Source organism: Hyalella azteca, unplaced genomic scaffold (assembly GCF_000764305.2).
Source record: "Hyalella azteca isolate HAZT.00-mixed unplaced genomic scaffold, Hazt_2.0.2 contig17616, whole genome shotgun sequence".
Classification (NCBI taxonomy): Eukaryota; Metazoa; Arthropoda; class Malacostraca; order Amphipoda; family Hyalellidae; genus Hyalella; species Hyalella azteca.
In genome coordinates this window covers 445,775-456,692 of record NW_025947392.1, presented here as the reverse complement: position 1 = coordinate 456,692, position 10,918 = coordinate 445,775, and the positions used below count along the sequence as shown (strand labels likewise).

Below are 10,918 nucleotides of genomic sequence, written 5' to 3'. Positions count from 1 at the left end.
TATTCAATTTCTAGTATTGTTGGGACTTTTGTCAGTCTTTTTTTATTTAGAATTAAGTTGGCTTGAGAATTTGATTTTTATGAGTAGTATCACTGAATGAAGAGCATATTTTTCAGGGTTCTTTAAGTATAGCTTAACAGCCTCTTACTTGTGACGATACAAGTATGAATAAAAGAGATCATCAAAAATCAGAAATTTCGGTCGTCAAGACGATAAATAAATATTATTTAACCTCGGAGGAGATTCATTTACGGAACTATATCTCATAGTGAAATCAATTTATTTCTAAAAAAATTTGTATCTATCGTTTACTCTCCAATTCATGAACAAATGTGTAAAGCAAATCAAAATTATGACGATAGGTACAACCATCATCGACCATCATTAGCCTCACCGTAGGAAACTTTGCAATGAACAAAATCCTCAATGCAAGGCCTCCGATGTAAAAAACTGGAAAAATCTGCTTACATTTCGAGAAAAAAAATTAGTCTATAATAACCTCCTCATGTCGTCTCGAGATAAGTTGGACGAGAAGTGAATCGGTTGCACGTACATTGGTCAGCCGTCAGTGAAGGAGACCTCCTTCAAATTTTTGCGACGGAGCATAATTGAACTCGCATGACAAGTGGCTGTGGGCACCAGCTTATCGATCTACTTCACAGAGCCTCCTCGAAAAGGCGTATAAAAGCAGCTTGTCCTGAGTCGCTCTTACAGACCAGCATCTTGCTTACTAATCGTTGGCACATCTACTTATTGCTGCGATAGCGAGGAAATATCATCCTGAATCTTTCCACACGCACCCCAAAACAAGCACTTTAATCAAATTTCATGAACAAATTCCATAAAACTTACCCAGACGTTCTTTATTAATGACAAGAAACTAATATATTTCGTGTGAGTTCTATCTTTAACAGGCAAAAAGAATACGGCAAAGAAACGGGCAAAAAATATTGTTAAAATTTGTATTCAGCTTGACCAATAAGACCAATAGGATTCACATCCCTACATAATGATTCCGGCACTTCGCAACATTCCCAAGTCATATTCAAAGGTTGGTGATTATTACAGATTTAAAAGTTATTTAATAATGGATATTATTGAATATAAATAACATTAAACTATTATATATATATTAGATTTGATTTAGTCATTCATTGTAAACCAGCTAAATCTTTTCAATTTGTGCATACATTTCAATTATATTCAATGTAAAGGCATCACGTCATTACAAAGGGATAAAGTCAATTATGTGGGAAAATTTTGCAATTAATTTACATAGAAAAATATTTAAAATACATGTACAAACAGAGCTTTTTTTGAGTTAGATTTCCAACTATAAGAAACGCGACGTTTTATGTTTATAAATTGTCCAATAACACGTAATATTTAACCTCCAGGCAGCGGCTTCATTGCTGCAGCCGATTTACGGCCGGCAGACCGGCGGCCCCCAGCTCCCCATGTGCGGGCCAAATCTCCAATCATCGTTTGCAATCAGTGAGTTGTTCGGTATATATCATATAGAAGCGTATTATAATAGCGGTTTCAGCGTTTATTAGGCCGTAGGCCTGTCGCCGATTCTTAACATCGCAGAACATTCACAGCATTTTGAGGTCTCGAACTCGCAACTCACTGCTACAATTCTGCTGTGCTTAACCGCCCGGCCTCCTTGCCGATTCTGACCAGAAACTGGCGCACAGAGCTGGGATCGAACCCGCGCCGCTCTGCGCCAATCTTGGTACTCTGAACTTTAACCACTGGGCCACCCTGCCCTTTTCAACAGACAAAAGCTTCTGTTAATTGGTAAACTTTCATTAAATCGATAAATTTTTACCAGCCAGCATTACAAGATAATTCAGAATTCATTTAATGTACGAACTTTTATTTCTAATTGCGAAAGTTTTAACGGTGAATTATTTTAATGGAATTTTAGTATTGAATTAATTTCGGCTTCCTTACTATGCCTATGTCAATGTGTCAATACGCCGCAATATTTATAAGCTAGTGCGTAGAGATGAGATGCGGTGGTGCAGTGGTGAGAGACTCTGTCTCTCGCACCCAGCGCCCGGGTTCGAGTCCCACTGAGGATAAGTTTTTCCGGGAAGGTCAGCTCATGGTCAGCTCGATCAGCCATTCACCTAACTCTGGTTGATAAATGAGCACCTGGCTTGTCCAGTGTGTTGTGTAATGCAAAAATGGTTCTGGTGAGTCGGCGAGGCAGTGATGGTCGTAGAACTACCAGTGGCATTAGCGCCCACCGGAAAAACTGACCTATATCACCCCCTCCCATACCTAGTTGCTACTACCAGGATGGGCAATTACGCACACACTCACACAGTGCGCAAAGATCATTTACTATTCATCGTATATGTCCCTTGATGTATGACCGATATTAATAGACCGACTCGGTGCTGCGATTTTCAGGCATCATATGCTGTTTTAAATTAATGTTTTATCATTGTTTTGCATAAAAAGGTATCAATCTAATAATATTTCAATATAATTCAATAAAAATCGCACGAAAATATTCTAATAGTGATAATTCGAATTACGTAAGATATGTTTTGGCTTGATTTTATTAATAATGTCTTGGAAAAGTCCAATTTCGACTAAAAAATATTCAATTTACAGGTCAAGGCACTGACAAGTGTAAAACCTGCACTCAGACATGTACTTCGGGTATACGTACCATCACTACTAACCAGACTGACGAAAAACCAGCCCTCGCTCAAGTTGAAAGCATCGAAAAATCCCAAATGGAACACTTCAACTTGGACACGGAATCTTTGAAAAAGCTTAATCCAAGCGTTTCTGAAACTATCACAGTTCACCCGATATCGGCAGTCGACATTGACGGGACTAAAATAAAGTTAACTCTAACCAATGGTGAAACACTAAGGTATCCGACTGTGTGGCTACGCGACAACTGCCAGTGCTCCAATTGCTTCAACCCTCTTGCACTTGGACGTTCGTTTTTGATGCAAAATTTGCTTTCGGCTCCCGAAGCTGATGATGCCAGGCTAAGCGACGCCGGAGACGTGGAGATCAGATGGAAGGATGGACACGAGAGCGTCTTCAAAGCCGAGTGGCTGCAGAGAAGAGCCTTTACTGAACAGGCCAGGCAGAAATACAGAAGCAGGTTCTCCTTGCCAAAGGTAAAAAGTCCTTTAATAACCGGGAAATATTTTTATCTGGCTTTTGAATGAAGATGCTTTTGTTAAGGCCGTTTTTATTTGAGTGTACGGAAGAGACTCGTAGATTGAGTGGGCTTGACCAGCGATGCTGCAGTTTATTTTTGAAGCGCTGTTGCTATAGAAACATTAGAGAAAACTAAATTGAAGAAAATTTTGTTATTGTAGTAGAAGAGTTTGGAAAAAAACGTTGTAGGCTGTTATAAGAATTCACGTTTTAGCTTTGGATTTCATTAACCACGCTTCTGTTAATTGGTAAACTTTCATTAAATCGATAAATTTTTACCAGCCAGCATTACAAGATAATTCAGAATTCATTTAATGTACGAACTTTTATTTCTAATTGCGAAAGTTTTAACGGTGAATTATTTTAATGGAATTTTAGTATTGAATTAATTTCTGCTTCCTTACTTGATACTATATAATATATAAATCAAATATAAGTAGAGCAATACGTTGTAAAACTTCTAAATCTTGTTATAACTAGCGTCAGGAACGAAAATCATTTATTAAATGAACGATATTTATCAAACATCAAACGCACATGTAATTTTCGAATTTAATATCTCATTATGGAGCTCTTTAAGACAAATATTAGCAGAGAAATTTTTGCCTGCTTCCATACTGCCTCGCGAACAAACCTAACTTTTTGTCTTTATATCCATGGTTTAACTAATATATATTAGTTTCAAACATGTATATATATATTCTTTACCTACTTGAACTAGTAAATATTCGTTTTAAATATGATTTTACCAACAGAAACAATGGTCCCACGGCCACAAGGTAGCTGAGTTCGACTACCCCAGCCTTATGGAAGACGACGCTGCGCTGCTGCGGTGGCTCGTCGTGCTGGAGACCTGGGGCGCTACCCTCCTGAAGCAAACGCCCTCGCAGCCCTCAGCGGCATACGACCTCTGCGAGAGAGTTGCTAAAGTTAAATACACGCATTATGGGTGAGGCCTTTTCCCTTCTATGTAAAGTAATGTATGAAGAAATATTGTCTAGTATAGACTAATATTGCATTAGTCTAAAATATTAAGAACGATTGATACTGAAATTCTTGAGGATGCGCGCATTAAGTTTATGCATTATAAATATATTTTGCTTGAAGCAAAATGAAATTATTTGTTGTTGATGAAATTAATGCAATGAATTTCAAAGTAAGCCAAAATGTGCGGGACAATGACGCCCATTTTTTACATGAATAATTCATCATGTATGCTCTTTTCACCAGGATCTACTCGAGTGTGGTGAACCACCCACAGGCCAATAACCTGGCATACACCAACCAGACTCTGAACTTGCACAACGACATGCCTCAGTACCAGGAGATACCAGGGGTCAGGAAACGCATTAGCTTCTTTAATTTCCGTAACCTTCTACTATTAAATACTATCACTTATCAATATCAATTATTACAATTATTAGGTTACCAGGGGTCAGGAAACGCATTAGCTTCTTTAATTTCCTTACTCTTCTACTATTATACGTATACTATCACTTATCAATATCAATTATTAAAATTATTAGGTATGCTTATCATTCTAGGTATTATAGAGTTATTATTTGAATCAAATTTAAAAGTGAAAATTTCAATATGCCTGTCGTTTGCTTAATCGAATTTGTCACTTTTTGTGGAACTTCCACGATTAAATTTCTTACTGCCATACATTAGAGTTATTCTCAGCATAAATCAATAATATTAATATTTGGCTGACTTTGATTATACTGACAATGACTGCCTCTTTGCATATTTTATGCATTGTTAACACAAATAAACTATATTACAACTGATATTCCTGCTTTACTTCAGCTGAAATACATTCTTTATTTTAATGATATTCCCATATCATTTCAGCTGATATTCCTGCTTTATTTCAGCTGAAATTCCTTCTTTATTTAGCTGAAATCCATTCTTTATTTTAATTGATATTGCTATATTATTTCAGCTGATATTCCTTCTTCATTTCAGCAAAAATTCATTCTTTATTTTAACTGATACTTCCACATTATATTTCAGTTGATATTCTTGCTTTATTTCAGGTGAAATCCATTCTTTATTTTAATTGATATTGATATATTATTTCAGCTGATATTCCTGCTTTATTTCAGCTGAAATCCATTCTTTATTTTAATGATATTGCCATATTATTTCAGCTGATATTCCTGCTTTCTGATATTCCTGCGTTATTTCAGCTGATATTCCTGCACATGGTGAAGCAGCACAGAGGCGAGGGAGGTGACACGATCATCAGTGATGGGCTGAGGGCAGCAGAGTACATGAGGGAACATTACCCTCAACAATTCGAGACGCTCGTAACCACTGACGTTTATTTCTGGGACAAAGGCGAGGGAAAGGACCAGATGGAGATGAACCAGTTCTATAAAATCAACAAGGGACCGACCATACAGTGAGCTTAATGTTTTTAAACGATATATTTCCTCAGAGTTTCTGGTTCATGAGATGCTGCGTGATAAATTTATGCTGAAGTTAAGAATGATGTTTTTAATAAGGCGACAAATTGTATAGTGCGATGCGTAAGGTATTAATTTTTTTTCTGGTAATAGAGGAGTTAATTTAATTAGCATCGAGTAGAGTACAATTAATTCATTATTCATGGAGCGAAATTATCAAAATTTAATGTCAAGTAAACAATTTTCGGACGGTATAATTTTAAGTAATAATGCACAACTGATAGCAATCAATATGTAAACAAAGAAACGTTGGAAAAAAAAATTAAAAGTCGTTTGCAGGTTATCATTTCCATTTACTTTTCTGTAAAAAAACTGATTAAAGCAATTTTTCCGCGCTATTTTAATGGTATATATGAACAAATTCACACGCAGTTACAAGAAAAAAGTTCGCGCGAATTAAAAAAATATATATTGTGTACTCTGAGTTTTTCCCGAATGCGCCGGTCACTAACCAATTATAACTGCGACTGATGTGAGTTTGTGTAACGAAATTCACTTCCAACCAATGTAAAATTTTGCGCTGTTCAAATGAATGAATCTTTTGTTTTTGGTTTCATCTATAAGTAAATTATTAATAATAACAAGTTTCCGCGCGTGTATGCAGCGTTTGTCCATGTTTGATATATGTTAACACGATGCATTGTGCCTGTAGGCTGAATAATTCCGGTGAAGTGAGCACCATCCGCTTCAATAACCAAGTCCGGGACTCGCACCTGGATCTACCTGACGATAAAGTAGAGGATTTCTACCACGCCCTCCAGATCTACTTCAGGCTCATGTACGACAACAGCGTCTCGTTCAAGATGCAAGATGGTTAGTCATTTACTTGCTTAAGTTAGATTTTAGCCGTCTGTAGGTGAATTGCAAAGTACAATTTGTCGCTATTATTTCAAGATTTAAAAATTTCACAATTTTTCTCCACATTCATGACAAACAGGGCATAAAAACAAAGATACTAAGCATTGAAATTTTCCTTAAGGACATTACGGGATGCATATTTAAATTTATTTAGGAAATAAAATTGAATTCAAGAGACTGTAAGATAATCATGAAGTGTTGGCAGGCGCAACAAATAAATTTAGTCTCTAGCTTATCTTGCAGTGCAGAGACTCTTTATTCCTGCAATAAAACCATGGATTTTACTCGTCTAAAAATATGCACATCATTTGCATCGCAAAAATCTCCGGGAATTGCGCTCCGAAAAAAATAGTCATGCTCGGTGCCATAGAAAGTAGCTAAAGGTACTAGGAGCCACGGGACTTTGAATAAATAACAAAGCCAGCACTTTTCGAAACTACGTATTACACCTCGACAAAAATAAATGCATAAGTAGCTATGGTCTACTGACACGTTAAGCACAGTTATTTGCCAGAGTTACTGCCTACTTTTTCATTAAATGTTGCCAATGTTATAGATTTATTAGAACATAGTAACGAGAGTTACCTTCATTAAACAAAAGGGCTAAAAAAATCTTCGTATATGTATTCGCAGGAGACATGACGGTGCTGGACAACGTACGATGTCAGCACGCCCGGCAGAGCTTCGAAGGCGACCTGACTGCGCGGCATCTGGTGACGACTTTCATGAGCTGGGACGAGGCTCTGTGTCGCCGCCGTCGCCTTCAGGAGCAATTCAAACTGTAAACATGTAACTGCAGCAGCAATTTATTGTAAGCATGTCACTGCATGACTAATGCCAACTATGAACATGTAACTGCAGCAGCTATTTAATGTGAACATGTCACTGCATGACTAATGCCAACTATGAACATGTAACTGCGGCAGCTATTTAATGTGAACATGTCACTGCATGACTAATGCCAACTATGAACATGTAACTGCGGCAGTAATTTAATGTAAACATGTAACTGCAGGTCCAATGCAAACTATGAACATGTAACAGCAGCAGCTATTCAAACTGTGAACATGTAACTGAATACCTAAGTTCTTACCCAATCGCCTGCAGGAGAAATTTTAAATAAAGACATGTAACAATACGTACCAATGTTTTTATGGTAATGCATGAGTGATTAAGGCTGTGAGATTCTTTCTCACAGAGATTGAGATTAAGGCTGATTCTTTCTAGCGCATCACATATAAGAAGGGTTATTAATCCATGATTAGCGACTTTTTAATTAATGCAGATCCTTTGGTTTAATTTATGTGTTTCTTCGTTGGTCATGTTTCTTATTGAGATTTTAACATGCAGAAACAAATAATGTTCTGAAGCATACGAACCAAAAATAAATTCATTCATTTGATAATCATTTGTAATCATGAAATATAAAATATTCGAATGCAGGATTTCATGCTCTACATTATATATTAAATACCAATATTCATAAATTGGATAGTGATTGTAAAACGGGACAATAAAAATGAAGTAGGTTGGCCTTAATTAGTAAATAAATTTGATTGATGCATCATGCTTTTATTGCGAACCCCAAACTAATTTTTAACCAACATAACTGTTAACCACCCTAATTACTGGAGTAACATGTGAGTACTGCACGGTGTTTCCTTTCTAGGATTGACCACTTTCTCGTTAAATAAAATGGAATAATGCGGATATTGAATGCAAATTAATTGCTAAATCATAAAGTAAAGAATGTTTAAAGTTCCTTCACTGTTCATCTTCGGAAAATCTGCAAAAAATATATTCATATTTGAATATATATTTTATCAAGCAGTACCTACTCGAATGAATCCATACACATTGTCACCGACTGAGTGCACCTCGTATCCATTTTCCCATAGAAATATTCCCCCACAGTGACTGTAAATCTATTCTCTGGCAGCGACCGAGTTTCTAGCAGCGTAGTTTGAATTGTAGCACGTCGGAAGGCATGATAGATGAAGCTGCTTTGGAAGTCCCTGTGAGTGCGGCATAAACCTCGACTGTGGAAGACATCTGGCCCCCCAAAATACACCTGACATTTAGCGCTCGAATTTAATGGAAAGATATGAAGAGAGCAGCTTTATGTGCGGCATGGAATATGGACGTTTGGGGAGATGAGCTGCGAACTGAAACAAGGAGGTGTGCATTGAGCTCTGAAACTCAGAGCTAAGAATTTCAAAGCAAAGTTGTGATGCGATTGGCGGGAAAAGTGTCCGTACTGAGTAAAGGATATAGTGAGCATAGAAATTATCAAGCAAATATTGCATGAAACCAGAATTACAAAAATCCATTTCGTAAAATACAAATGTAAAAAAATTGTTTAGGAACAAGCAGCAAACTAAATAAATAGCGAAATAGAATATGCAGAGCCCAAAAAATTTATTTTACACCTGCACTTCTTTGTTCGATTGCCATCTCTGATTCAGCATGAAAAGAAAATTTCAAAATTTTACAACATAAATGCCAAATTATTCATTCTGAAATAACTTCAATTTAGAAAAAGCAGGACGATTGATCGAATTGTATCTCACAATCCCAAAAATCTACACGCTTCTCTATTTCGGGTACTAATTTCGGTTAACTTATCTAGCCATAAATCTAGGCACCTGTTGGAAACACCGTATTGAGTGAACGAACCTGAGCCTCTAGTGTCTAGTGTCTAGTCACTAGTGAGATGACTGCTGTTGGTGACTGAAACGACTGTACAATGTGTACATACAACGTCGCCTTTTTATGCATCGCTTCACACGGTAACACACAACCTGTGTAGGATCATAACTACAAACGCTCGTCATGAGTAGCTCATGGTACGCATGACTGCCAGGTTCATGTGACGAGGATCTGGAGGTCCAAAATTGGGCGCAGTTCAGCTGATCCCACGGTTTGAAATACGACCTTTTCTTTTGAAGGAAACATTAAGTGCCTCCCAGAGGGAGTCAATTTCAAAAGGCTAACCCTCGGTACGTGAAATTCTCCGCGCTTTCTCGGAATCGAGGACGAAATAACATCTTGAACTATTTTGAATCTAGGTTACGGTCACAAAGGCTTTATTATTATGTGCATATGAAGCAGTCTTTAATTAACATTTTAATCCAATACAATATACCTCGAATGCAAAGGATTCGACCCACGCCTTGCACACGTTCATTGATATATATTCACGATAATTTTTCATCCGAACCTACCTGAATTTCTTCAATCATTGCAGGCTTATGCAACAGTTTCGTGTTGGTTACGATTAACCAGCCATGATAAATATGATGCATGCTTATAAAATGCAATTACAAGTAGAACAAGTATGTTAATATATTATTTTTATTCCCCAACTATAATGATTGCGGGGCTGCAATTTACCGCGCTGGTCGAGGGTTACGGAGATCCCTCCGGGGGCGGCCGTAACCGGACTCCCAAGCGGTGCTCAAAAGTACGTGTTTTTCCCTCGGTATTCCTACGGGAATAATGAAGCAGCGTTTTGCCTCTCTGCCCTCGAGAGCATTTCGCTTCCTCGTATGGCGGATAAACCTAACGGTCGCGCCGCGACTTCTTCAACGGATTTATTACGATTGTATGTTTCACGAAATTGAAGATTTTGAAAATTATTCCATGAATTCGTATGATTTTACTTTTTTATCGCAATAAATTTTGAAATTTGCATAATATTTTTCGTAAAAGATGAATCGAAAAGACAAGGTACTTTTTTGAGCACATTGTTACAATAAGGTGTTTACGTTGATTTATTTACGAATCGCCGGAGCGAAAGATTGCTCATTTGTACTACAATTTATAATATTTTTCGGTAATATAGTCAATAAAATTGCTGCCTAATCTATATATATTTTTTTACATTTAGAAAAGTACAAAACTAAATACATATTACTAAAATACTCGTCTTATTCAACAGGATACATGTTCGTATTATTCGTATATCTTCATGCAGTCTCGAAAAGTTGTGTTGTTATGTTGCCTAGAGACAAAACTCGTGTAGCTCGTATTCCCTTAGATTCCTGGGCGCATCGTATACATTCCTGAACGCATTTCTTGGAGGTAATGAGGAATGACCTCTCGACTAAGGGTCATTTTCTGGCGGGTTCTCACAGCACCTTATCGCTTGGCCCTTCATCAGGTCATTGAAATACTTGAAAAATTTACGTCCACTCCAAAGATAACGGAACGTTGCATATACAAGACTTAGTTGTAGTGCTTAGCATGACGTTCAAAGTTTAGAAATAAATAAAAATATATTCCCATATTTGAATAACGAAAGAAGAGACTTTATCCTATACGGTTGTAAGACAGCTCAAGATCAAATAATAATATTTCATAGGGAGCACAATTTTCACTTTAATTATTTTCAT

The 10,918-nt window shown here is 37.0% G+C and overlaps 1 protein-coding gene across 2 annotated transcripts; it reads left to right on the top strand.

Annotated features, from left to right (window-relative positions):
* The first annotated feature begins 723 nt into the window (after positions 1-723).
* LOC108665978 (gamma-butyrobetaine dioxygenase) lies at positions 724-7,954 on the top strand. 2 transcript variants are annotated; one of them, XM_018152789.2, is made up of 9 exons: positions 724-1,051; positions 1,398-1,494; positions 2,629-3,152; positions 3,951-4,144; positions 4,426-4,531; positions 5,388-5,602; positions 6,319-6,479; positions 7,158-7,316; positions 7,347-7,954. In XM_018152789.2, the coding sequence occupies exons 1-8, from the start codon at positions 1,010-1,012 to the stop codon at positions 7,307-7,309; spliced, it is 1,491 nt and encodes a 496-aa protein (XP_018008278.1). In that variant the 5' UTR covers positions 724-1,009; the 3' UTR covers positions 7,310-7,316; positions 7,347-7,954. The 2 variants fall into 2 exon arrangements, with proteins under 2 accessions (XP_018008278.1, XP_018008277.1); XM_018152788.2 differs by having other exon boundaries at positions 7,158-7,954.
* Positions 7,955-10,918: the final 2,964 nt, after the last annotated feature.

Excerpts from the sequence above, each read along its gene's own strand:
- LOC108665978 (XM_018152789.2), top strand. The coding sequence starts at position 1,010 with ATGATTCCGGCACTTCGCAACATTCCCAAGTCATATTCAAAG. Across the intron at positions 4,532-5,387 it reads AGTACCAGGAGATACCAGGG|CTGATATTCCTGCACATGGT; the intron begins GTCAGGAAACGC and ends GCGTTATTTCAG. Across the intron at positions 5,603-6,318 it reads AACAAGGGACCGACCATACA|GCTGAATAATTCCGGTGAAG; the intron begins GTGAGCTTAATG and ends TTGTGCCTGTAG.